Raw genomic sequence first — 26,407 nt, forward strand, 5'->3', positions numbered from 1 at the left:
GCAGGGTCCTGCATTTGATATAGATGTGGGGAGGTAAACTGAGGTGTGTAAGAATGTGGGTTGGGTGCTGAGGGAAGGTCGGGAGGTACAAGGGCTGCGCTGGCTCCACCGATCATACACAGAACAGGCGGAAGGAGGCTGGAGGCAGGCCTGGGGCTGGGCCTCCCTAGGACAGTAGCCAAGCCTGCCACGTTTTCCTACCTTCACACACACACACCCCCCCCTGGCCTGGGTGGAGTGCTGCCTACTGGGCTTTGGCTGGAGTTGATGGCCTCAGATTCCGAAGGATGAGGAAGGGGAGCAGGAAGAGCCCTGACCACACTGTGAAGCAAGCTCGGTCCCCGGCCAGCCAGTACACTGCGGGTAGAGGGGGCCTCCTGTAGTGAGAGTGCAGGGCACAGTGGGAGGGGGCGTGGCTCCCTGGGCAGAGAAACCCCCATCTTCCAGCCCCAGGGCTTTCGTAAAGCCACACTCACCAGAGGCGGCCACCATGGGCCCCAGTGTCCTGGCTAGGGCCCCCAGGCTCCGAAGAGTGCCCATGACTGTGCCCTTCTGTGCAGGCGAGCCTGCAGGGAGACGGGTTGTCACTGCATGGTCAGCTATGTGGGGCTCCGGGGACAGGAAGGGGTACTCACCATAGCTGGCGACCACTGAGGACAGGCATGGTACCACTACGGCAGCGGCTGTAGGACAGGCTGCTGTTAGCTCGGGAGACCCCTGGTTGCCCCTTCCCGCCCTGGCTGGCCACTCACCGAAGGAGTAGAGCAGCAGCCCCAGGCCCAGCGCAGGCAGGGAACGACCCCAGCCAATGAGGAGGAAGGCGGGCACTAGCAGCAGAATGGCCTGGAAGGAGTATGTACCTCAGTCATGACCCACGAAGCCCCTCTTGTCAGCAGAGCCTGGGGCCCGCTCCCGCTTCTAGGCGTTCCCTCCACGTACCTGGCTTATGGCTCTCGGCTCCCTGCCAGGACAGATGCCCCGGGTGTAGGTGCCCTGCACAACCGCCATGGTGAGGCCAATGAAGAAGAACATCTTGCCCTGCTGCAGGCTGGGAGGCCAGGCAATGAGCGGGGTCCCAGCAGCTTGGGGCGCCTCCCCTGCTCTGTCCCACAGCCTGCACACCCACCTGCTGAACTGGAAGCGCTCGTGTGCCAGGAAGCTCAGTGTGAACTCCAGGCCGGAGAAGAGGAAGAGGTAGAGGAAGTAGACGAGGCCCAGGCGCCGCAGGCTGCTGAGCTCTGAAAGTCATGAGTTTGAGGGTTTGAGGGGTGCGCTGAAGACAGTCTCACAGCAGCTGCGGCACTCCCACCCGCCCGGGCCAGCTTCTCACCCTGTGCAACAGTGGAGTCCTGACCGCGAGCCACGGCTGAGAAGCGCAGCAGGGCCAGGGGGCTGAGCAGGTCGGCAGCAGCCTGGAAGCCCAGGGCCATGGAGGGAGCCTGGGGGAACGGGGCAGGCTGAGCAGGCTGGGGCCCCGACCCTGCCGGCTGCCGGCTGCGGGCCGTGTCCCTGCGCTCACCCGCTTCTCTGGGGGCAGCGTCTCCGGCAGGAAGCAGAAGACGAAGAGCAGGTCTGAGGCGGCCAAGAGCAGCGCCAGCCACGGGGCCAGGTGGGCCGGCAGGGAGGCGCCCAGCATGGGGCCCAGCGTGAAGCCCAGCGAGAAGGCCACGCCGATGGCCACCTGTGGAGGAGGCAGCTGAGCTCCGCGGCGGCCCTGAAGCCCCACACCCGCACTCGTGAACCCACCATGCCTCGGCTGCGGGCCGCGGGGGCGCCCAGGTCCGCCACGATGGCCGTGGAGAGGCTGACGTTGCCCTTGCTGATGCCCCCGAGCACGCGGGACGCCAGGAACGCCGCGAAGCTCCGGGAGGACACCCACACGCCGTAGGACGCGGCCACTCCTGTCTGGGGGGCGACGGTCAGTACGTCAGCGGAGGGAGGGACAGGCCAGCCCGGGGCGAGCGCGGTGGCCACCGGAGGGCGGGAGGGACAGGCCGGCCCGGGGCTCGTACCAGCGACAGCAGCATCACGGGGCGCCTGCCCAGGCGGTCAGAGACGGCGCCGGTGAGCGGCGCGCAGAGGAACTGCAGGCCGGAGAAGACGGAGCCGACGAGCCCTGCGGGGCAGCGGGGCGTCGCTGAGCCACGACGAGGGGCCTCGGGAGGGCGCGCGGAGGGCCGAGGGGGCAGCCCGGCCTACCTCCGAAGAGCACGGTGTGGTACCTGCCCTGGGCGGGCATCCCGATGGCCGCGGCGAGCCAGTCCACGGCGCGGTGCCAGGAGCCGTAGAGCGGGTCCTGGGCGGGGGACAGGGGCGTGAGGAGGGCGCGGAGGGGCGGGCGCGGGGCGCGGGGCGCGGGGCGCGGGGCGCGGGGCGCGGGGCGCGGGGCGCGGGGCGCGGGGCGCGGGGCGCGGGGCGCGGGGCGCGGGGCGCGGGGCGCGGGGCGAGGCGGGCGCTCACGTGGGCGCGGCCGTGTCCCTCCAGCAGGCGCGGCAGCAGCGGCAGCAGCAGGGTGAAGGCCAGGAGGTCCAGCAGGAGGCCCAGGAAGACGGCGGCCAGCACGCGGCGCTCGCTCGGCGGCGGCGGGCGGATGGGCGGGCGCGGGCTGCAGCCCCGCTCCATGGCGCCTCCCGTCGCGCTGCCCTGAGGGACGGCGGGAGGGCGCGGAGGCCTCGCGTCAGCCCCGGAAGGCCCCGCGCCCGCCGCCCGCCCCACGGCCCGAGCCCCGAACCGCCCGGCTCGCCAGCCGCCGTCGCCGCCCCGAGCAGCCCGCCCTACCGCGGACGCCGCGCGACCCCTGCGACGACGGCGAGGCCCGGCGGGAACGCGGGACCCACACGCTAGGCCAGGCGGATGCCGCTCGCCCGCCTCAGGGCTCGTCCCCGCGGAGCCCCGCCCCGGCCCGCTCGCGCCCAGCCCGCTCCAGCCCGCCCGCCCGCCCGCCGGCTCCCTGGCCCGCCTGCCTCGGCCCACCGCCTCGCCTCGCCTCGCCTCGCCTCGCCTCGCCTCGCCTCGCCTGGCCAGGGCGCCGTGTGGGCCGATGGAGGGTCTCTGTCGCCCACCGCAGCGGATTGGGGGCGAGCTGGCAGGCTTGGGCTCCAGCTGGACGCCCACTCCACCGCGCTCGCCCTCTGCTTTGATCTTCCTGCCACACCCTTTGGCTCACCTTGCTCCGGGCGGGCCTTGGAGAAGCGTCTGTGGGTGGCCCTGGGCACCAAAGGACTCCCGCTTACCTTCTGAGCCCAGGGACCGAGAGTATAGGCTGCCTGGGATGCACCTTCACGTCCGATCCAGTAAAGTCCAAGTTCACTGCAGAGTAGGCGCTTCTGACACGCCTTGGGCACAGCACAGGAACAGTCATGCCTCAATTTCTTTAAGACTTGATGGAATACCTATTAATTTACATAGTGATTAAGACACTTGACTGTCAGCTTTTTCAAGATACATTAACATTTGTGATTTTTCAAGTTATTCAACGACCATTTGATTTTGAATCCAAATGAGGAAAGAGAAAAATGGTATAAGGGAAACAGAGAGGAGAGACCTGAAGCCAAACAATAACCGTTTTTTTTTTAGATTAGTATACACAACTTTATATAACTAAATTGACTCATCCAGAGAAAAATATAGTTTTACAATCTCAGAGCCATTCAAGACTTAATGGAACAAATAGCAAAAAAAACACCAACAGTCATATTCAAGAATGGAAACTGAAACTAAACAAAAACAAAAGTGCAGTTCCAGATGGTTTTACTAGTTCTTAAAGGTCTAGAGTCAGAGGAGCACTGTAAAAAGTGTTAAGAGTGGCAATTATCGTTTGCATAGGCCCACCAAAGTATGGGGGTCATGGAAAGGAAAAACCTTGGCCTAAATACAAGGAGACCCTACCCCTGAAGTTTCCTGACATAAGACCAATTCTAGGCTCCAGGCAAACTAGTTTGTTCAATCCAGGTCATTGTCTGTAGTGCCAATACAGTTTTATTTTTCACACAGTCTCTGTTGTTGATATCATGTTTCTGATTATCCTACATTGAAGTCAGGATTGTGAGGAGTGTCATCTAATTTCAACTCACAATTAAAGGGCAATGCAGAAAGCCCTGTCCAGTATGCAGGGCGTCGTTGTTTAAATCTTCTCAGTGTTAAGGGAAGACTCTTGAGTAAATCGATGTCACAGCAGCAGTAGGGTCTTCCCTGGTAGAGGATTGCTTCCACGTGATGTCATAAACAACTTTGGATGTTTTATAGATGGCTTCCCTGGTTCAGGGGTGGAGAATGCCCAAACCTGAGGCCTGTGCCAGGTCATCATGTCAATGTTCAGGATGTAAGGTCCCATTGTACCACAAGATTTGTGTGTTCCTATTTGTATGTACAGGGCCCGGAGTTCTTGGCTGATTGCAACTGCCTTTTTTCCCCTCCGGGCGGCACTTTGCAAACAGGTTCCAGCTTTTTTGCAGGGGGCTTTTGGATGTTCAGAGTTCAAAGTTATTCAAACTAAAAGTCCCGTTCGAAATTTCCAAAGTCGAAATCCAAATTCAAGCCAAAGGTTGTTCTCAGAAAAATCAGTCCACTTTCAATACAGTCTTTTTTCTCCTCCGTTTCCAATCTAGGCTTTTAATCAGTCTTTGAGGAGGCCGAGGTTTTTGTTTATTGTAACAAAGTCTCAGTCCTGGGCCTGGGCCTGGGATGGAGGTGATGCAAGCTTCCACCTGCCTTGTTTCAGTTGCCCTTCTGCCCCCAGAAGGGGTGCCAGCCATATTTGAAAATGGCTTCACGTGGTAGCCCAAGGTTTTGGGCTCACTGCAACTGAAAAAAGCCAAAATGAAACTGAAAAGCAGGTATCTCACCATTATCGCTGTTTTCTTGGGTCTAGGTTTCAAGTCAGAGTTCGGAGCGCCAGTTGTTGTTTTGAATAGTTAGAGATGGACCTGGATGGCGATGGATGGTGAAGGAGGCCTTGGTCCTTAGGCCCCGGCCACGTGGCTTCATCCCCCATTTACCAGCGGGTCTGGGGTTCAAGAAAGCAACGGGTATTGAACTCACTCACAGGCAGGCATCAGGAAGCATCAGCTTTATTCATACCCTATCCACCACATGTGTGGTCTCTATCATAACCTTTCAAGCATTCAGCCATTCTTAGCTAGCCCTGCCTCTTAACTCCTTCCAGCCATCTTCCCTTTGGGCTCCATGCTGCCCAAAGACTAGAAGCAAGAGAGCCAGCCAAGAGCCAAAGGGCAAAGACCCAAAAGCCAGAGAGCCCAGCAGGGCAGCCCCCTAATCCCCTGGCTCAAAGGCTTATCTACCTTTTCCAAGACCCCTCCCAGGAATGGGCGGGGTTTTGCAGGAAAGGTCAAGTTACCTAGGAAATATGGGTGGGGGATGAGGCTACAGTATAGTATCTTCCATTTTCTTGTGCCCATGCAAACAAGGAATGCCACCATAAGCATTAAACCGAGGACTCTTTCACCAGAATTCCTTATTGTACAGTTCACAAAGAGAAAAAAAAAGATAAAAAGTGGGGAAAATAAACAATCTAACTTAAGACAGTGGACACAATTGTCACCGTTTAAGAAGATATTCAATAATAGTTATAGCGGTTGAGGGAATATATCTACAATATTCAAATATGGTACCCCCACCTGAACTGGTCTCTTTCCAGCCTGAGAGTCCATCCTCCCATTTTAATTTTAAATATATATGGTACGCCCCCGCACGGTTTTTGAAATGGAGACCAATGAGAAGAAAAAATACCAGTGAATGTCACGGCATAATGTCCCGACATACACCAGTGCTGCATCGGCCCGCCATCCACCTCATGTGTCCCCCTCTTAGTGTAGGGAGAGAAAGGGGGAAAGCCAGAGGACCACTATAAAGTCCACCTAGGCCGGCAACCAGGGAAGGCCTGGAGGAGGGGAGAAATAGGGGAACGGCTGCCAAGCCTCCCAGCATGCCCCCAAGCTGGGGAGTAGGCCTCCAGAATGGGGTGTCCCCTAACCCCATACCTGGGATGAGCTGGCCTCCAGGATCAAGGCATCGGAAGCCAGGTATCTGCCCCCTAGAGTAGTGGGGGGGAAGCCTGGGGACCCCTAATAGAGTCCACCTGGAATGCACAGCAGGCCACCTGAGGTAGCACTCAGGCCAGGCCTAGAGTCCAGGGGAGAAATAGGGGAATGGCTGGGGGCCTGCCAAGCCTCCCAGCACGCCCCCAAGCTGGGGAGTAGGCCTCCAGAATGAGGTGTCCCCTAACCCCATGCAGGAACATTCAATTACTCAGTGGGGCTCCTTCCCGTAGTCCAGCCCCTTTGGAGACAAAACCAGCTAGTGGCAGGGACCAAGTTCTCAGCAGCTCCCACCTCTACTCACATCGTCCTCAGCCCAGGCTGAGGTAAGCAGTCAGCCATGGCACTGGGAGAAGGGTTTTGTGATACACCAGCTAAGCCCAGGGATCACTCCTGGTTTATTGTTTAGGAATTTCTGGTGGTATTCAGGTCCCATACAGATGATTGAATCCAGGTCAGCCTAATGCCCAGTCCCAAGAACAATGTTTATTTTGGGAGGATCACACCTGCTGGCACTCAGAGGTTACTCCTGGCTGTGCTTAAAAATCACTCCTGGGGGGGCCGGAGAGATAGCATGGAGGTAAGGCGTTTGCCTTTCATGCAGGAGGTCATCGGTTCGAATCCCGGCGCCCCATATGGTCCCCTGTGCCTGCCAGGAGCAATTTCTGAGCCTGGAGCCAGGAATAACCCCTGAGCACTGCCAGGTGTGACCCAAAAACCAAAAAAAAAAAAAAAAAAATCACTCCTGGGGCCTGGAGAGATAGCACAGCAGCGTTTGCCTTGCAAGCAGCCAATCCAGGACCAAAGGTGGTTGGTTCAAATCCTGGTGTCCCATATGGTTCCTGTGCCTGCCAGGAGCTATTTCTGAGCAGACAGCCAGGAGTAACCTGAGCACTGTCGGTGTGGCCCAAAAACCAAAAAAATTAAATAAATAAAAAATAAATTAAAAAGAAAATCACTCCTGGTGGGGTCAGAGATAGCCTGGAGGTAAAGGCGCTTGCCTTGCATGAGAAGGTCAGCCCGGCATCTGGTATGGTCCCCTGAGTGATTTCTGAGAATAGAGGCAGGAGCCACCCCTGAGCGCTGCCGGGTGTGATCCAAAAACCAAAATAAAGGCCCAGAGAGATAGCACAGCGGCGTTTGCCTTGCGGCCTATCCAGGACCAAAGGTGTGCCTGCCAGGAGCTATTTCTGAGCAGACAGCCAGGAGTAACCCCTGAGCACCACCGGGTGTGATCCAAAAACCAAAATAAAACAAACAAAAATCACTCGAGCATGGAGGTAGGGTGTTTGCCTTGTATGCAGGACGGTGGTTCGAATACCAGCATTCATATGGTCCCCCGTGCCTGCCAAGGGCAATTTCTGAGTGCAGAGCCAGGAGTGACTCGGGAGTACTGCTGGGTTTAACAACCCCCCACCCCCAAAGATCACTCCTGGCAGGCTCGGGGACCATATGGAATGCCAGAGATTAACGCCCTAGCCAGTGCTGTATTGCTCCAGCCTTGAAGAGGGGAAATTGATGTACTTCATGGATCTTGAAAAACACATTTATCAGTTCGAAACCTCCCAGGCTGGACCAGAGGACAGTTGTAAGATGACACCTAATCTTCTTTCCCTTACGTTTTTCCTGCCCACATGGATGGGTACTTCTTTTTCTCCCCTACTTCTCCTGGTGAACTGGGAATTGGTTTAATAGTGAATAGTGAATAGTGCTCAGAGATACCACCAGGCACAGATAGATTTCATGATTCTTTCCTGACTGGCTTAGTTTATTAATCCTTCGCCACTACTTTGCTTCTTCAGACCTGGGTGATCTCACAACTCGTGGATATGTTTTACAGATAGTGGCTCTGCCACTGCAAGGGGCCAGCTCTAAGGACCCTGTTCCTGGCACTGGGTGGCATTTGCCAATGGTAAAGGAAGAGTTTCCAGGGAGTGGCCCACAAGCAGTTCAGTGCTTGAACTTGGTCCTCTTCAATGCCTTCCATTCTCCTTCCTGTGTGGCCAGGCTGCTGAAAAGCTGCTTTACTTTCCGCTTTCTCTCCGCGTCCCTGGCAGGAGAAACCGAGTCTGTTGGTTCTGTCTGAAGCCCCAGGATCAGAACCAACAGGGCTGGGGATGGAGGGCACACAGGACTTGGCCACTTGCTGCCAGCTCCTCACCGTTCCAGAACCTCTGAGAGCTGCATGCGGGCCAGGAACTGGTTGTCCTTGCGGATCTCACGCACGGCACCCTTGAACTCACGCTTGTGCTTGTGGATGAGACGCTTCCGCTCCTGCTCCTCCTTGCTACTGCCTTGCTTTCGCCCATACTCCAGGCTGTGAGGGAGTGGGAGCTGGTACTGGGTCCTAACCTCCAGGTGCCTCCCCAGGACTGAGGCTCGTGGAGGGGGGGCCCCTATACTCACACTTTGACCAGCCGTGGAGTGAACAGTTTCAGGAGGACCGGCTTGCTCTTCTCACAGACAAGAGGCCGGTAGCACCTCTCCTGACTTTCCATTTCTGCCAGAATGTTCTGGCACAGCATCTGAGGCATGGAACGGGACCTGGATGGCCCAGTGCCCTCCAGGCTTTGGAGGGATCATGGAACCACTCTACCCTCCCCCATCTTCTGCACCTCTCCCCTCATCCCTGCACCAGAGGTGCCTGACATTCACGTGAAGAGCTGTAGTCCTCATACAGATGAACCCCAAATTTGGGGCAGCTCAGCATGGGGAGATGCTGCTGAGGGACCAGTCCTGAAAGCCAGGATTCCCCCACAACCACTGGATCCCCCCCAGCACTGGGCTGGCAGAAACAGGGAGGACACATGCAACAGCATCCGCAAACTCTTCTAGGAGCTCATTTTTTTTTTTTTTTTGGTTTTTGGGTCACACCCAGCAGTGCTCAGGGGACCATATGAGATGCCGGGATTCGAACCACTGAAGCAGCTCACTCTTCTTGCCTGTTGTTCCCACCTACCTGCAGCTCAGGTTGACGGGGGTGTTCCAGGTGCTCCAGCAGGAGGACTCTGAGGGGCGCAGTGATGGCATCAAAGGTGGGCAGTGAGTGGTACCTGAGCACACAGTGCTTCAACAGGTCCAAACACACAGCCAGGCAGGACAGCCTAGGGAAGGGCAGCTGGATCAGGGCAGGGGTGTGCGTGTGGGGGTGGCGGGGGGAGAACGAGTTTGGGGTGATCACAAGGGAAGCCTGGGGATAGGAGTTGAGGGGTCATCTCCTAGATGTAGGGATTGTTAGGGCATCACATAATGGAGAAAGCAGGCATAGTTCAGACAGGTGGAATTCCCCCATAGTGAGGCTCTGTGCTGTAGCCCAGGCCTGGAAGGGGCCTTTCCCTGAGTAAACACAAGTATCAGCAAAAATTTGATGTATAGCAGGGATCACTTCAGTGAACCCCAGAAAGCTGACCAGATGGGATCAAAGCTGCCATTGCAGCATCCCACAAGGCCAGCAGTGCACCAGGCCTGAGACCTAGATATGGTGGCTGGAGCTGGGTGGGGAAACAGAGACCCAGCCTGGTAGAGTAGTTTGGGGTGGATGGGGGGAGGGCTGCAGTATCAGGTGCAGACATTGCACTCTTGAAGCACACGCTGGACAGGACGCCTAACGTGGACACGCCATGTCAGCAGCACAAACACTTCCAAAGGCCCTAAATGACCCTGGACAGAAGCACTGAGGGTAAGCACCTGCAGGAGCCTGGCACTGGGACAAGACTGGGACAAGGCTCCAGCCCACAAATAACGGGGTACTGAATTGATCTCACTCCGATGCCTTTGTGACTGTTTCCTGTGCCTGCCGGGTGCCCACTCGCACCTGGTATGGTTAGCCTCTGTCCTGGACTGGGTGTTTGGAGCACCAGCCCACAGGAGGGAGAGCTTGCTCCTCTGCCATGAGACCACATCCTCTTCTTCCCATACCACCAGCAGCTCCGAGTTCTTCCCCAGGGCGCGGAAAGGGTGCACTGGGCTGAGACCTGGACAACAGAGAAGGAGTGTGTCTAGACATCTCATACCACCGGGCTGTGGGGTTTCCGGGCCGGGACCTGGCCAGTCTGGATCCACAGCTCCATCTGGGCACCATACATCAACTAAAACCCCCACCTCAGCCTGTGCTCAGGCCAGGAGCTGCAGGGCAGAGGGTCCCACAAGTAATAGACAATAAGGGTGGGCCCCAGCCAGTGCTCGCACATGAGCGCACAAGTCTACCTGAACCACAGGCCTGCAGACCCTGCACTCTGTACCATCACGCTCACCCTGGCTCTGTGCGTTGGGTGTTGCAATGTAAAGAAGTCCCAGGAGAAAGTTGATGAGCTCGGGGACAAAGCGCTGAGACAGGGACACGTACTCCAGGAACAAGCAGCAGACAAAGAGGCCCTTCACAGCGTCCTCCAGGGACTGCACAGGGCACTGTAGAGACACGCCAACAGCTGTCACCTCAAAGCTCCAGACGCATCAGGGCACCAGGGGGAACACCTAGTTTCAGCCATTGTAGAGACAAAGGATGCTGGTAGGAAAAGGGCTTTGGGGGGAGGGGGTATGACCACTCAGGGTCCCACTGGGGCTGACCTTGGTGAGCAGCTGGCTCATACACACCAGCGCCGGGGTCACCACTGGGTGCCGGAAGTCAGAAGTGGGGAAGAGTGTCCCTGCGACCTTCAGATATACGAGCTGGAACAGAGAGAAACAAGTGAGAGAGGTAGAGGGCACAAACTGAGACGTGTTTGGTAGGACAGTAGCATGGATATGAATGGGTGTGAGTGGCTGCTCAGCTCACCACGTCCAGCCCTGGGAAAGCAGCCCGGCCACGTGCCTCCAGCTGACCCTCCATCTCATGCATAGCGTTGCGGAGAACGAACTGGACAGCATTGCCCGCCCACTCGGGGAACATCTGGCAGAGGTTGTACAGGTGCCTGTGAGCCAGAATCAAGAGTTGTCACAGTGAGGAGCTGACTGGCAGCTCTTATGTGACCTCAGTCTCACCATCCACTGCAGGCAGTGACAGCACCTGGCACCGTGGTTGAGGGAGCCCGGCTCCAGCCTGAGAAGATAGTAGAGCTGGGATGCAGTGGATTCCCCGACTGTGTATGTCATGCCCAGCCAGCCCCAGGATGGAGTGTGAGGGGAGCTATGTCACACCTGGGCCCACTGCCACCTGTGGCCTTAGCACACATTTATGATCAAGTGACAAAGGTTGTTCTGCAAGGACCAGACATGGTCCCGGGATGGCACTCGTCCTGCTCCGAGCAGAGACTGAGGGAACTGAGTGCTGCACAGTCGTCGTCGTCCCCCCCACAAGCTCCCCATCTATACTTACACAACCAACTTGTCAATGACCTTGAGGTCTGGGGGCTCTTGTACGGCCAGATCCCCTGAGTACTCCAGCAGAAAGGAGAAGAATTTCTGCAGGAACAAGAGGGTACGGCTCAGGGGTGAGCCTAAGAGCAACCAGCAGGCATCAAGCAGGGAGCTCTCAACCCCAGGGCCGGGGGTGGGAAGTGGGGGTGTAGGCCTGGTACCAGAAGGGGAGCTGAGCAGCCCTGCCATGTATTCACGGCAGCCCACCTGCAACTTGGCTTTGTTCCCAGCTGCCAGGCTGGGGTGGTGGCACTTCTGGATCCTCTCTATCACCAGCAGCTGCTCCTCCGGTGATCTGCCCCGTAGCAGAGACCGGAGCTCCTCAGAGGACTCGGGTACTGCAGAAACATTGTGTATTCCAGAACCCACATGGACATGTAGGGAGGAGAACAAGGAGCTCGCCTGTGTATGTATGTGTGTGTTTGTGTGTGCATCCATGTGTGTTTGTGAACTCAGACACTTCAGAAACAACACGTGCTCCAGAGTCTCAGCCCAGGCAGACATGGAGTGGGGGATGCATCTGTGTGTGTATGTATTGGTCTCTAGAGGTGTCAGTGTGAGTGTGTGCATGCATGCGTGTGTGTATCTCTGGAAATGCTGAGGCCCAAGGGGTGCAAGGAGCAGGAAGGGGTCTCCATCCCTCTAGGTGTCTACCCAGTTTTACCTGTGAAGGTGTAGGGCAGCTCTGTCACCACAGATGGCGGGATGTGGAAGCCACCCTCAGACACTTGGCATGGCAGGTCCCTTGGCTTCTGGTTGTTGTCCTTGCTTTCCTCATCAGAGTCCAGGTCTGAGTAGCTATTGGGGCCTCTACTGTCCTCATCCTCTTCATCTTCCTCACCCAAGTCCTCACCCTTTAGCTCCTGATTAGAGTCATCACTGGCCTCCTGGTCTGACTCTGCTTCCACGTCCATCTTCCCATCCTGGGGACAGAGCAGGGGACTATAGGCACCAGGCTATCCTTTCTAGGGAACAACCCCTCTCAGGGTGCCTAAATCCTGAGGCTGTCTCTAGGCCCAGGACAGCTGCAGGCAGGTCAGGGTGAGTTTTGGGGGTGGGGGGTGTCTCTATCCTGCACTGTGAGCCCATCAGGAGAATGGACAGACAGTAGGAGACAGTCCCCTACCTAGACAGAGACAGACAATGGGAGACTGTCTCCCCCACCCCACAGTGGCCAGAGGCAGCACATACTGCGTACGAGAGTGGGCACCGGTCGTCTCTGGGCAGGATGAAGCCATCATTCAGATCGTCAGCTGACATGTGTGTGGGCTTCTCGGGGCGACCCTCCTCCTCATGGCCCAGCATGCGCTGCAGTCTCTTGGCCTAAGTGCAAGGGGATGTCACTGTACTTCAGCCCCACAGCACAGAAGGGGAACAGGAGTGCAATCACTCATTTTTCTTCCTGGAGGGCGGGGGGAATACTGGCAGTGCTCAGGGTCACTCTTTTTTTTTTTTTTTTTTTTGGTTTTTGGGCCACACCCTGTGACGCTCAGGGGTTACTCCTGGCTATGCGCTCAGAAGTTGCTCCTGGCTTCTTGGGGGACCATATGGGAGCCGGGGGATCGAACCGCGGTCCGTCCTAGGCTAGCGCAGGCAAGGCAGGTACCTTACCTCCAGCGCCACCGCCCGGCCCCTCAGGGTCACTCTTATCTCTGTGCTTGAAGATCACTTCTGGCAGGCTTGGGGGACTTTATGTGGTACCCGGATTGCTGCATGCAAAATAAACACCCTCCCCAGCCCCCATTAGCATTTGTTATATGCCAGAGCAGCAGGAACTACATAGGGAGGGAAGGACACTTGAGCCAAGCCTCTAGGAGTCAGGCCCAGTGGGGAGAGACCCACGCATTGTGATAATCATGTATAGCAAAAGGCATCCGTTGGAGACAATAGAGAGGTGACCAACTCCTAGTAATACAGACAGTGCCACCTGTGGACCTCACACAGAATGCATCATCCACACATGCTGCGCCGCGCGCGCGCACACACACACACACACACACACACACACACACACACACACACACACACACACACACGAATCCCCAGGCCACACCTCCAGGCTCTGGAGCCTCTCTGCCTCCTCCTTCGCCAGTTCCTCTTCCGTCTTCATTCTGCTACTGGGCTGTGCCTTCATCTCAAAACCGAGCTCCCGCACCATCACGTCATATGCATCGGGCTAGGAAACAAATCGTTTTTAGTTTTCTTCAGAAGCCCAGCACAGTTCAATGGGCAACCCTGCAAGGAAGCACCAGGCCAAGTCCATCTCAGAGGAGCTGAAGGGAGCCCACAGCTGAGTCTCATGAGAAACCTGGAGTCCACTATGACAACAATGAAGGGAAGAGAGGAGAGGTCACAGCCCAGAAAGGAGAAGGCTGGGGAGACCAGGAGGCTGGGAGGATCTGATGGTGAGGACCAGGGAAGAGCTGAAGGGGCTGAGGACAGACCAGCCAGAAACACAGCACAGGAACAGAAGGTGCTGAGCTAAGACTGCCCCTCCCCACACACACTGCTGTCATCTCCCTGGCTCCTTTGGCTCATTTCCTCATCTACCTGGGGCTTCTTCCAGTCCTTGCTCTCGGTCTTGGGGGCCCTGCAGGACACCAGACCCTGAATCTCCTTCCAGTCCTGGTCCAGTTTCTCCGTCAGCTCCAGGGCATCTTCTCTCTGGGCTTGGCGCTCTCTCTGGAGACAGAGAAGTGATCAACCACTGTTACCCACCTGAGCAGTCGGCCCAGCACACCCGCAGGTAGCTGTCATGAGCCTGTGGTACCTTCTCCTGCTTGGACCGGGCAATGAGTTCCTCAATCAGCTCCCTGCGTGACTTCTGGGACTCAGCTTCCCTGGTTGACCATTGTGAACTTTTCTGGAGGGACCCACCACCTCCAAAGTGTGCAGCGGTCAGCTCAGCTGTGGATAGCAGAAACCCCACGTCAGGCTCTCCACCCTCTTCTCCTCATGCCCCAAGAGAGCCTGGGACAGAAGAACCACTGGGCTGAGCCGAGCAGATTGCAAGGCCAAAGGTTGATGGAACTGGGCTCAAAGCTAGAGAAAGTGAACAGGTCCATGGGGAGGTGAAGGAGAACAGGACTGGGGGCTCAGACCCTCTCTCCATTCTCATGCCTCTGCAGGCTTTGGAGCTGGGCAAGACGTGCACATGACCCACGTGGGTGGGACAGGGGAAATAGCAAAGGTGCCATCACTTGCCCAGGAATGAAAACAAAGAAAGAAATGCAGCTTCTGGGCTGAAAAAAATCAGTCTTAGTAGTGAAGTAGTTTGTCTAAATGTACAGGACTGGTTCCAGAATATTGCAAAGTATACTTTGCCCCTGCTTTAGCCCCTCCTGTGCACTGAGGCTCCCAGGGTAGCAATCTAAGGACACCTACTGGAGGGGGTAACAGCTGCCAACTCCAGTGGTGCCCCCAGCTGTGCTGTGTGGGGTGTAGGTTGAGGTGGCAGCCCTAGCTCTGGTGGCTTCCCCAGTGGATGAAGCAGAAGCAGGGAGGTGGACAGGCACCAGGGCAGGCTGAGCACCTGCTGGCCTGAGAGGTGCTTCCTACAGCTGCTGCAGGGGTGTGTGAAGCTCCTAAGTCAGTCCTACTGCATATGGGGGAGGTTAAAATACTTACAGGCCCTCTCAGCCCTCAGACATCGTAGTCTTTCCCAGCTGAGATGTCTGCAGCTTCAGGAAGGAAGAGCTGCCCCGCCCCAACATACCAAGTCCCTGAGTATCTTTTCAGTGAGGGCAGCAGTACTAATACCAACATGCTGCACTTCATCCTCAAGGAATGATTTTGCTCTCACCCTCACAGGACAGTGGTCACCTCTCTTGGGACAGTGCTCCTACCCTCATGGGATGATGCTCCCACCTTCACCAAACAGTTCTCCCTGGCCCTAACAGGAGTGCTTCTCACCAGACAGTGCTCCCTGTCCCTCAGTATCACTGTCGCTGTCCACAATGTCATTGTACATTTCAATGTCTGCCAGAGACTGGCCATAGTGAGTCAGCTCCTCCTCCTCATTCAGGTTGTAGATGCTTCTCTTCTCATGTTGTCGCTGACAAGAAACAACAGTGAGTTTTTATGATTTCTGTAGCACAGAAGAGCAAACCTTGTCTCTTTCCAATGCCCATGAAACATGGTGCCACATTTTGAAGCAGCCGACAGCAATTCGAGTAAAATCAGAACCCAGAGGGGGCACTACAGTCACTGGCCTGTGCCCCTGGCACCTCAGCTTCATCTGCACCACCAGCCCTTGCCCTTGGGTGCGTGAAGTAGGTGTGAGTGCCCACAGAAGAAGGAGCAGCTTGCACTCCTTTCTTGTGATCCCGGCTGCTGGCATACCTGCTGCTCCAGCGAGAACCTCTTCAGCATCCTGTCCTCGGGGCTGATACCACTGTCGTACTCTCCCAAGCGCTTATCTGCAAAGACGTTTGCCTTGTCCCTTTCTTTGTATTCCTTCATCAGTGTCTGGGTGCGCTGCAAAAACATCACACACTGGCTTCAGCCCCTGCCACCCCAGAGCAGAGAACCCGGAGTGGTGCGCTTTGATGGCTAACAGAGGGCGGAGGCCTGAGCAGTCAAGTCACTGCAGCTAAGTTGAGTTGGAGCTGAAGGGGACCGTCAAAGAGGACAGGCAGCTGCGGTGGCCCAGTCACAGCACAGAACAGCCCCCCAGCCAGCCCCACTCCAAGAGACACGCCAATTGTGGGACTGGTTCTGGAGCCCCAAAGCAGTGCTCGTGGCATGGTTACTCTCATGCTGCAGGGGTCCAATCTGTTCTGTCCAACACTGAGCACTAAAGCCATGTACCCACAGTGCAGTACTGGCCCATGCAGAAGGAGTGGTGAAAAAGACACAGGATTTCAACACCAAGCGACGCCATCAGTGAGTTACAGGAAATAGCCCCCAACCTGGTCCCTTTGAGCAGCACCCCAAAAAATACCTCCAGGGACTGGAGGAGTTGCAGGAGGAATGGCTGCAGGTGAGGGGAAGAGCACAGGTGGGGCCCAGGCCAAACCTCCAACCTTCCTATGTGTTTTGGGCCCACACCGAGTGTTGCTCAGGGTTTACTTGTAGCTCAGATCGATCCTATGGGATCAGGTAGCCCGCACGCGAAACAAATATCCTCCTGTTGGTACTAGTGCTCTAGCCCAGGGGTCTCAAACTCGCGGCCCTCCGTACAACATTCTGTGGCCCGCGGCCGGCCTTCAAATATCGCAGTATTAAAATCGCATTCGCAAGAAATCGTGAAATCCCTTATGCGGCCCCGCCTCACCCCGACTTTGCCTCCTGCGGCCCCCAGGTAAGTTGAGTTTGAGACCCCTGCTCTAGCCCCGACACTCCTCTGATCTGACAGACACGCCACTGACAGCCGCGAAGCCCCACCAGGCGGCTTTCCTGGGGAGCCACGCCCCTTGGAGTCCCACCTTCGACTCCGGGCTCGGTCTCAAGCGGGGGTCTTCCAACTACGGCCCGCGGGCCACATACTGGATGCATTCACTTTGTTCCTTCACTTCTTTTTTTTTTTTTTTTTTTTGTGGTTTTTGGGTCACACCCGGCAGTGCTCAGGGGTTATTCCTGGCTCCAGGCTCAGAAATTGCTCCTGGCAGGCACGGGAGGACCATATATGGGACGCCGGGATTCGAACCGATGACCTCCTGCATGAGAGGCAAACGCCTTACCTCCATGCTATCTCTCCGGCCCCGTTCCTTCACTTCTAAATAAGATCGATGCCGTGTGCATAGAAATGTGTTCCTAGTTTTTGTTTTGACTCTAATCTGGCCCTCCGACAGCCTGAAGGACAGTGAGCTGGCCCCCCGTTTAAGAAGTTGAGGAGCCCTGGAAGGGAACCAACCGCGACGAGTGGCCCAGGCAGGCCCGGGTCCTAGCCCTCGCGCAGGCGGCCACGGGGTGGTGTCGACGGGCCGAGTGTGGGGGGCCCACGCAGGACGGCGGGAGCCCACCCGCGCCCGTACCTTGTGGATGGCCCTGGCGCGCGCCAGCCCGGGCTGCCCCACGTCGTGGCGCGCGCTGCGGCCCAGCACCGGGAACTTCTGCCGGTTGACTTTCACTTCGAACGGGTTGCGGGTGGGCTGCGCCTTGCGGGGCGCCGCGGCCGGCCTCGCCTTGCCCATGGCGTCAGCCTCGCACACGTGGGGAGCCGCCCGCTCCCGGCTGACAGCCGCCCGCTCGCTCCCTCGCTCGCTCGCCTGAGGGCCGAGACGCCTCCTCCCGGCGGGCCGCGCGCCGGCGCACTTCCGGTCCCCGCGCGACGCTCTTCCGGCGCGCGCGCCCGACGCACTTCCTGTCTGCGCGCTGACGCACTTCCGGTCCCCGCGGCCGCCGGGAGCCGCGCGCTCTCCGGCAGCCGTTGCCCGGCGCCTCCCGGTGCGAGCAGGCGACAGCGGCGTCGCCGCCGGCGGCCACCCTGTCGGGGAGCGGCCCTGGCGGCCCGGGAGCCGGGCGCCGAGGCGGGCGCCGAGCGGGCGGCGCAGGAACGAGGCCGCCCCGAGCCTGGAGAGCCGCGGGCGCCCGACGCCGCCGGGACTCCGCCGCAGCCCCGGGAGCGGCGGAGGAGGCGCTGGCGCTGGCGCTGGGGCGGGCGGGATGAGCCGCTCCCGCCCGCCGGCACGCCCGCGCCCTGCCCAGCGCCCGCCGGGCCCGCCTCGCGGTGGCGCCGACGGCTGCGGCGGCGGCGGTCTCTGGAGCTGCAGAGCTTCGTGGCCAACGCCCTGCTGCTGCGAGCGCGCCGAGGTGGGTGGGCGCCGCGTCCGGGCTCCCGCGGGCCTCGGCCACCTCGGAGCCACGGCTCGGGCGACCCGCGAGGCACAAGGCCCGGAGGAAGCCCGGCAGCAGTTCAGGCGCTGCCTCCGGGGCCTGTGGCCCCTCCAGCCTGGTTGACCCCAAAGCCAAACGAAAATTGGCGACAGTGCAGTAGTAGTCGAGTGCAAGCGATCGACGGCTCCCCAGGCCCCTTGGAGGAAAGGGGGACTCCGTAACTCCTGTCTCGCCCGAATAGGACACGCTGACCCGGCTGAAGTGCCCGCAATAAGCAATCCTCACACATAGGAAGGTTGGCGCTGGGGAGAGAGAGCACAGCGGTAGGGCATCCATCGGCCTTGTGCAGCCCGATCCGGGACAGATGGAGGTTCCAAGTCCGGCATCTTATAAGGGCTCCGTGTCTGCCAGGAGCGGTTTCTGAGTGCACATCCACGAGTAAACCCTGAGTGCCACAGGGTGTGACCCCCAGAAACCAAACACACAAAAACAAAAAGCGGGCCGGCAGGTGCCTGCCTTGCCAGCACTAGTCAAGGAAGGACTGCGGTTCGATCCCCCGGCGTCCCATAGGGTCCCCCCAAGCCAGGGGCAATATCTGAGCGCTTAGCCAGGAGGAACCCCTGAGCATCAAACGGTGTGGCCCAAAAAACAAAACAAAACATGAAGGTTACAGCAGGCAAGAAACAACAAGCCAGTCACTCCACCACATGGAACCACAGCTTAGATGATAACTCTCCCCCCCAGCATTCCTACCTCCCATTTATTGACATTCAAACAAACCCTGTTAGAAACTGCAAAAATCAAGGCGAGTCAATCTGGATTTTGGGAGCTCAGGGAAGAGCAGGTTTTCATACTTTCCAGATCATTCCATTCCATCTTATGTCAGTTACACACAACTACAAAGGGTGATATTTCAAACATTCCACAGGTCTCAGGTCTGTATAAACATGAATTTTAAGTTGCACCATACAATCCCCTTCCCTGGCGCCATTTAGCTCACATTCCGGTGGCCTGTAACCCACCAGGAGAGGGGTCTTTGGGAGAAGTCTGGCCCGTCAGGGTCTCAAAGCTATTTTATAGCCTTGAGCCAGCAAACAATGACAGAGCTAAAAGCAACATCGATTTTTACCTATTTCCTATATTTCACAAGCACATACAGCTGTGTCTTAGCTTTTCAGACCAGTCTGTAGCTCACTGGCATCAGTGAATTGTTTTACTGCCTAGCTGCTGGGGCCATCGGGCAGAGGGGCCTGGGAACCTGGGAACTGCAGGACAATGAATTTAGAAATCTGAAGCTGGGACCGGAGAGATAGCATGGAAGTAAGGCGTTTGCCTTTCATGCAGAAAGACGGTGGTTCGAATCCCGGCATCCCATAGGGTCCCCCGAGCCTGCCAGGGGCGATTTCTGAGCGTAGAGCCAGGAGGAACCCCTGAGCGCTGCCGGGTGTGACCCAAAATTAAAAATAAAACAAAAAACTGAAGCTAACAGCATGACTAAATCTAATAAAACTATGAACTTACTATAAAACTATAGAGCTACTAAATAAACATTAACAACCCTCTCTCAGGGAGAGGGAGAAAAAGCAGAACACAGATACAAATGGGAACTATTTCAACTGTTTACTTCACAGTTAAGGTATTTGTCTTTTTTGCAGGTAACCCAAAATGGTAAGGTCATAAGGTCCCTGAGCATAGCAGGGAGTGACCCTGAGCACAGAACCAGGAGTAGCCCACTGCTTCTCAAATAGTGGGGGAGCAAGGCTCCGTAAAGGGGGGGGGGGCTGCATTTGACCTCGGCAAACACTCATAACAAGCTAAGCCCCATGTTAACGTTTCTGTATGTCTCTGGAGCTGAGAGTTTCTGTGTCCTGCTTCAAACTCCACTTCGAAAAGCTATGCATTGCAAAACGTGCTCATTGTAGCCATTGATCCAGACATCACCTTTGATTAAAAAAATCAGCTTGGGGGCCAGAGAGATAGCACAGTGGCCTTTGCCTTGCAAGCAGCCGATCCAGGACCAAAGGTGGTTGGTTCGAATCCCGGTGTCCCATATGGTCCCCCGTACCTGCTGGGCGCTATTTCTGAGCAGACAACCAGGAGTCACCCCTGAGCACCGCAGGGTACGGCCCAAAAAACAAACAAAAAAAAATCAGCTTGGGGCCGGAGAGGAGAGATAGTATGGAGGTAAGGCATTTGCCTTGCATGCAGAAGGTCATTGGTTCGAATCCCAGCATCCCATAAGGTCCCCCGAGCATGCCAGGAGCGATTTCTGAGCGTGGAGCAAGGAGTAACTCCTGAGCGCTGCCGGGTGTAACCGAAAAACAAACAAAAATCCACTCAAATTATTTTATGTATTTTTGGTTTGCAGGTTTTTTTTTTTTTTGCTTGTTTGTTTTGTTTTGGTTTTGGGTCACACCCGCAGCGCTCGGATTACTCCTGGCTCTATGCTCAGAAATTGTTCCTGGCAGGCTCGGGGGACCATATGGAATGCCGGGATTCGAACCAATGACCTTCTGTATGCAAGGAAAATGCCTTACCTCCATGCTATCTCTCAGGCCCCTGTTTTGCAGTTTTTTAAATATAGAAACTATTTACAGTCGCGCGAAAAATGTTTTCTTCCTAGCGGGGCATGACAGAAAATAATTGAGAAGCACTGGATTAGCCCCCAAGCTCTTCTGGGTGTGGTCCACCCCCACCCCCATGTTCTGAAACAAGTACATTTTATTTATGGGTACACATACACACATGTATTGAGAGGTGGACTGGAAGGATCACAGTGAATTTGTAACTGTGATTGCTTCTGAGTGGTAGAGATTAAGGCATTTAGTGTCCTTTGTAGACCTGTGAACCACTTGACCTAATAAAAAGATTTCTGAACTGTCAAAAATGACCCCCTCCCCTTAAATTTAGGAGGATTCAGCAAGAAAAGTGGTCGTAGTAAAAGGTGGAAGGAGATGCTGAAACTGCCCCCTGTCACCCAGTGCCTGGAGCTGAGACATTCCATTGGTGAGTGAGTGTGAGTGATCCCTTTTATTTTTTGCTTTTTGGGCCACACCCAGCGGCACTCAAGGATTATTCCTAGACCACATGGGATGTCCGGGATTGAATCCAGGTCAGCTGCATGCAAGACAAATGTGCTACCTGCTATGCTATTGCTCCAGCTCCTGGTGAGTGATCCTTGCAGGTGCCTGATCTGAACCCTTTGGACTCCAGAATTCTATAATAGATTCTACATGTCTGATTCTTCCCAGAGAAAGTAATTCCATCTTTTCTCATCTGCAGTTAGAAAATATATGGTGGGGCCAGAGAGATAGCACAGCTGTTAGAGTGTTTGCCTTCCACGCAGCCAACCAGGACAGATGGTGGTTCAAATCCCAGCATCCCATATAGTCCCCCAAGCCTGCCAGGAGCGATTTCTGAGCTTAGAACCAGGAGTAACTCCTGAGAGCCTCTGGGTGTGACGCAAAAACTAAAAAAAAAAAAAAAATTTAACCATTTTATTCATTTGCTTCTTCTTTGTCTTCACCTAGAAAAGGATTTTTACAGCCTTTGTGAGAAGCAGCCAATAGGACGACTCCTCTTCAGGCAGTTCTGTGAGTCAAAGGATGTCCTCAAGAGCTGCATTGAATTCCTGGATGCAGTGGTAAGCCATTGACCTTGATGCTCAGCCACTGAATTCTGTGACATTGAAGATAAAAATGGGGGCCAGAGGGCCCGGAGAGATAGCACAGCGCCCTTTGCCTTGCAAGCAGCCGATCCAGGACCAAAGGTGGTTGGTTCGAATATGGTCCCCGTGCCTGCCAGGAGCTATTTCTGAGCAGACAGCCAGGAGTAACCCCTGAGCACCGCCGGGTGTGGCCCAAAAACCAAAAAAAAAAACAAAAAACAAAAAACAAAAACAAAAAAAAAATGGGGGCCAGAGAGATAGCACGGAGGTAAGGCATTTATTTGCCTTGCATGCAGAAGGATGGTGGTTCAAATCCAGACATCCCATATGGTCCCCTAAGCCTGCCAGGGGCGATTTCTGAGTGTAGAGCTAGGAGTAGCTGGGTGTGACCCCCCCCCAAAAAAAAAGGAAGATAAAAATGAAAATGAGGGGTTGGGGAGAAAGTGGCTAAGACTCTTGGCTTGGTCAACTAACTTGTAGAGCGCCAGATTATCTCCAGTATGGGGGAATCTGAAGTCTGGTTAGGTCAGTAGAAGCACAGCCCACTCAACAAAACTAACACTATCCTTCCCCTCATCTTTGCAATAGGCCAATTATGAAACAACTGCTGATGAGAGCCGAAGAGACTGTGGGCTGTTAGTCTTAGATCATTTCTTTAGTACTAAGGTATGTTTTCTTTTCTTTTTTTTTTTTTTGGGGGGGGGGCCACACCTGGAAATGCTCAGGGGTTACTCCTGGCTCTGCATCAGAAATTGCTCCTGACAGACTCAGGGGACCATCTGGGATGCTGGAAATCAAACTCAGGTCTGTTCTGGGTCGGCCACGTGCAAGGCAAGTGTCCTGCTGCTATGCTATCTGTCTGGCCCCCAACCTTCTCCATTTCAAAGTTTACTCTAATCCGTAGTAATTAGTTGTTGCTGTGACCCTGGCAGTGTCTGTCAATGAGACAGGCATGTTGCCTCTCTAAGTGCAGGGCCCCAAGGGTCTTCTCTATGTCAGAATGGTCCTCTCACCTACACAGAGCATGTCTGGACTCTAGTCCATCTACATGGTCATGGGTCGCCTGGCAGTAGGGACAGGACGGGGGTATTGCCCCTCCCATCTGTTGGCAGCTTGTTCTCAGTCCATTTGGATGTGTGGGCCTAAAAGACAGGCAGGTCACTGAACTCTGGAAAATAAGGTTGGGGTTGCAAGTGAAGGTGATGCTTTGAGCCCATATGTTATATTCTGTAGTTGGTCAATATTCTTTTTATTTGGGGGGGACGGTAGGAGTACACCCAGCAGTGTTCAGGGTTTTACTCCTGGCTCTGCCCTCAGGAATTATTCTTGGGACTGGGGTCAAAAGAGATAGTATGGCAGGTGAGGTTCTTATTTTGTATATGGCAGATCTGGGTTTGATGCTCAGCATTCCATATGGTCCCCTGAGCCTTCCAGGAATAATTTCTGAGTATAGAGCCTATAGTAACCTTTGAACACCACTAAGTGTGGCCCAAAAATAAAACAAAACAAAAAAAATACATACGGAATTACTCTGGTGGTGCTCGGGGGACTATATGGGATGCCTGGAATCAAACCTGGGTTGACTGAGTACAAGGGAAACACTCAACCTACTGTACTCTTTTGTTAGCCATTAAGTTATTCAGTAATTCTTTTTTTTTTTTTTTTTTTTTTTTTTTGTGGTTTTTGGGTCACACCCGGCAGTGCTCAGGGGTTATTCCTGGCTCCAGGCTCAGAAATTGCTCCTGGCAGGCACGGGGGACCATATGGGACGCCGGGATTCGAACCGATGACCTCCTGCATGAAAGGCAAACGCCTTACCTCCATGCTATCTCTCCGGCCCCTATTCAGTAATTCTTAAGTCTGTCACAATTGGTAAATCATAACATCATTAATTGCTACCTATTTGGTTTTACTATGTTAAGAGGGCAGCAGCTCTTTTGCCAGAAATTCCTCTGTCTGTGGTAATGAGATGTAGGCTGGAGCTAAAGGAGAATCCTTCCAGAGAAGTCTTTGAGGAGTGCACAAGGTAAGAGGGTTGGGCTATACCTGACAGAGAAGTCTGGGGTAGGAGTGGGGAACTTTTATGCAGGGGGGCAATTCTCAAGACACCTTGCCTAAGGGGTCCCTTTGAACAGAAAGCTTAAGAGCAGGGCAAGTTCCTGCATACAAGGCCTGGCAAGGCTTTGTCTGCTCTGGCCCTTTCCACTCAACCTTCCAGAATACCATGTTCCAGAGATGATTTCCATGACCATTACACTTGCTGCAAAGGCCCTTTCTCCACATCTTGACTTTCTGGACAGGCAAACTCCATCTCATTTGCTTTAGCTAGCTAGCTCCCTTCTTTATGAATATGGATAAAGAGTGGTTTCTGAGGCGGTCTTGGAACCTTGTGTCCACTATGGACTCAAGAAGGGGTGCTCCCATGGAAGTTGGAGCTCTAGGGCAGCTGGTAGCTGGGTTTTATTCCTTTTGGTCATAGGATTGGAGGGTCCCTCTCTTTAGGAGTCAGGAAAGGGTATTTCCTGCTTCTGTTCGGTCACTACATTCTCCTCCATGTCTGTCTTGGACTCCTTTCCTCTCTTTAGGAGGTTGTCACTTCAGTCGGTTTCTGGTCACCCTTAAGACTTTCTCATATAAATGACATTTGCTAAGAACCTGTTTTCACGTGGGGCCATGCTCACTGGCACTGGGTTCCAAGGCTGCTCTATTTTATGCATGCTCTGTTCTCCAATGGTTTCTCCCTTTGGGGTACAGTGGAGAGCAGGTGAACAGAAGCATCAACTGAAGATTGCAGTATTAGCACCTGTCAGTTCTTCTGGAAAGCATCTATTTGGCCTTTCATGCAGTCTCTGGTGTTAAGATGACAGGACCAATTCTTCACTGCTCTGTACGAGCTTATAGCCTATGGGCAGGCAGAGTCCATTCCTGCTCCCTCAGACCTGGTGGCTTCCAACAGTACCCGTTTATTTACTTAGAACAGGGTCTGAGAATGAGGCACTGAATAGAGGTAAAAGGTCTTTTCTAGCTTCTAGACCTGCAGCCTCTAGGCCACAGCACAGCAGTTTTGCTTGTCCTGGCTTAGCCTTCACTTGGCCTCTGTGCCCACATCTCCCGCTTACAAGGACCTACATGATCCCCTGGTCACCTTATCTCACAACCCCTATAGTTGGACAGGGAGGGGACATGGCGCCCCTCTCTTGGGAGAGAAAGGGGCCTGTGAGCAGAGGGGAGCTGAACTGCTGACAGAGACAGAGCAGAACACAAGATAAGCAACAGTCTTGGGCTTCCCCAAGGACAGCTTGTAAGGGTGGGGGCTTGTGCCATATCCCCCTTTTGCCTTACTCTCTGTACTAATCCTGAGTGCTGAGTCAGGAGTAAACCTGTAACCAAATAATAAAAGAAATCTGTAGCATAATTCGGGGCCTGTTTCCCAGTATGAAAACTGCTGTTCCTTATCAACATTTTCTCCCCCAAGGACTCATCATTCAGATATAGTCCAAATTACGAGACACTTTCTCTTCTCAGACCCACACCTTCTTGCACACACTTGTACCACCAGTACAGTCTCAACTTTTCTCTTTTTACTGGCTTATGGATTTTTTTGGTTTGTTTTTGAACCACACCAAAAGGTGTGCTCTACACTCAGGCATCACTCCTGATTGGCTTGGGACCACATGGAATGCTGGGGATCAAACCCAGGTTGGCCACATGCAAGGCAAGAGCCCTACCCACTCTGGCCCATGGCTTATGAATTTGATCAATTTACATTTTTCTGATTGTACATACACACCAAAAGAGCCTTTGACTTCAGGACGGTACATGATAGGGTTTCTTTTGAGGTCTTCCTATTTTCAGCAAAAGTGTTAACATTCTAGAATACCACTGTTTTCAGTATACTCAGTTCAGTGTGTTGATTGAGGATTGATTTTTCCATTCTCAATGTTTGTTAATGCACTAGGCATGTTTGCTTTTCATATTGTAGCAAGTTAAGTATATTTAATTGTATAAAATGTTTTTTCTAGATCTGTTTGTAACTATTTAAGTGGAGAACCTTTCAAAGAATACCAAGAAACTGCCTATTTTTATCGATTTTTACAGTGGAAATGGCTAGAAAGGTATGTTGTATTTGAAATTCAAACAAAGAGTAAATTTTCTTTTTTTGTTCTTGTTTTTGTTTCTGGTGCCACATCTGGAGGTGCTCAGGGATCACTCCTGACTCTGTGCTGGGGAATCACTCCTGGCAAGCTTGGGACCATATGGAATGCCGGGGAATTGAACCTGGGTTGGCAGCATGTAAGCCAAACACCCTATCTGCTGTACTATTGCTTCAGCCCCAATAGTAACTTTTTCTAAAGGCAAATTAATAGGGAAACATATTCCCCTCCAATAGTCTGAATGTGGCCCTCCTCATCTGAATGGCTCTGTCTGTTTTAAAGTCATTTAGCCTTGCTGGTGCTTAGCTCGGGAGCAGTTGCCATATTTGCTGTGGCCTGGGGCTTAGTCTCCACAAGACTTGGCCCTTCCTTTGTGTACTGGAGGTAATGATACACCT

General features: G+C 54.6%; 3 protein-coding genes across 3 annotated transcripts in view; 1 reads left to right on the plus strand and 2 right to left on the minus strand.

Annotated features, from left to right (window-relative positions):
* Positions 1-14: 14 nt before the first annotated feature.
* MFSD10 (major facilitator superfamily domain containing 10) lies at positions 15-3,361 on the minus strand. Its single transcript, XM_049789901.1, has 14 exons — positions 3,234-3,361; positions 3,002-3,145; positions 2,461-2,797; positions 2,200-2,296; positions 2,013-2,116; positions 1,747-1,905; positions 1,520-1,681; positions 1,331-1,439; positions 1,127-1,238; positions 940-1,048; positions 753-843; positions 636-683; positions 477-566; positions 15-357 (listed from the first exon to the last, which is right to left on the minus strand). The coding sequence occupies exons 1-14, from the start codon at positions 3,359-3,361 to the stop codon at positions 245-247; spliced, it is 1,803 nt and encodes a 600-aa protein (XP_049645858.1). The 3' UTR covers positions 15-244.
* Positions 3,362-7,978: 4,617 nt separating this feature from the next.
* Positions 7,979-17,553, minus strand: NOP14 (NOP14 nucleolar protein). Its single transcript, XM_049789705.1, has 18 exons — positions 17,387-17,553; positions 15,753-15,887; positions 15,324-15,465; positions 14,182-14,318; positions 13,962-14,093; positions 13,465-13,587; positions 12,603-12,734; positions 12,076-12,334; positions 11,619-11,749; positions 11,371-11,456; positions 10,831-10,966; positions 10,623-10,724; positions 10,310-10,463; positions 9,871-10,030; positions 9,016-9,160; positions 8,463-8,581; positions 8,218-8,373; positions 7,979-8,106 (listed from the first exon to the last, which is right to left on the minus strand). The coding sequence occupies exons 1-18, from the start codon at positions 17,543-17,545 to the stop codon at positions 8,007-8,009; spliced, it is 2,508 nt and encodes an 835-aa protein (XP_049645662.1). The 5' UTR covers positions 17,546-17,553; the 3' UTR covers positions 7,979-8,006.
* GRK4 (G protein-coupled receptor kinase 4) overlaps positions 17,544-26,407 on the plus strand; it is a 28,196-nt gene continuing 19,332 nt past the window's right edge. The window contains exons 1-7 of the mRNA XM_049789902.1: positions 17,544-17,548; positions 17,593-18,164; positions 21,099-21,194; positions 21,719-21,831; positions 22,444-22,525; positions 23,785-23,881; positions 25,878-25,970. Of these exons, the coding sequence (XP_049645859.1) occupies positions 17,544-17,548; positions 17,593-18,164; positions 21,099-21,194; positions 21,719-21,831; positions 22,444-22,525; positions 23,785-23,881; positions 25,878-25,970 (1,058 nt within the window). The remainder of the gene's footprint in view (positions 17,549-17,592; positions 18,165-21,098; positions 21,195-21,718; positions 21,832-22,443; positions 22,526-23,784; positions 23,882-25,877; positions 25,971-26,407) is intronic.

The sequence above is a fragment of the Suncus etruscus genome, chromosome 16 (assembly GCF_024139225.1).
Source record: "Suncus etruscus isolate mSunEtr1 chromosome 16, mSunEtr1.pri.cur, whole genome shotgun sequence".
NCBI classification, from domain to species: Eukaryota; Metazoa; Chordata; class Mammalia; order Eulipotyphla; family Soricidae; genus Suncus; species Suncus etruscus.

Excerpts from the sequence above, each read along its gene's own strand:
- NOP14 (XM_049789705.1), bottom strand. The coding sequence starts at position 17,545 with ATGGGCAAGGCGAGGCCGGCCGCGGCGCCCCGCAAGGCGCAGCCCACC. Across the intron at positions 10,725-10,830 it reads CTTTCCCAGGGCTGGACGTG|CTCGTATATCTGAAGGTCGC; the intron begins GTGAGCTGAGCA and ends TCTCTGTTCCAG. Across the intron at positions 8,374-8,462 it reads ACTCCACGGCTGGTCAAAGT|CCTGGAGTATGGGCGAAAGC; the intron begins GTGAGTATAGGG and ends ACTCCCTCACAG.
- MFSD10 (XM_049789901.1), bottom strand. The coding sequence starts at position 3,361 with ATGACTGTTCCTGTGCTGTGCCCAAGGCGTGTCAGAAGCGCCTACTCT. Across the intron at positions 3,146-3,233 it reads TCGGTCCCTGGGCTCAGAAG|GAAGATCAAAGCAGAGGGCG; the intron begins GTAAGCGGGAGT and ends AGGGTGTGGCAG. Across the intron at positions 1,906-2,012 it reads CCGTGATGCTGCTGTCGCTG|ACAGGAGTGGCCGCGTCCTA; the intron begins GTACGAGCCCCG and ends GTCGCCCCCCAG.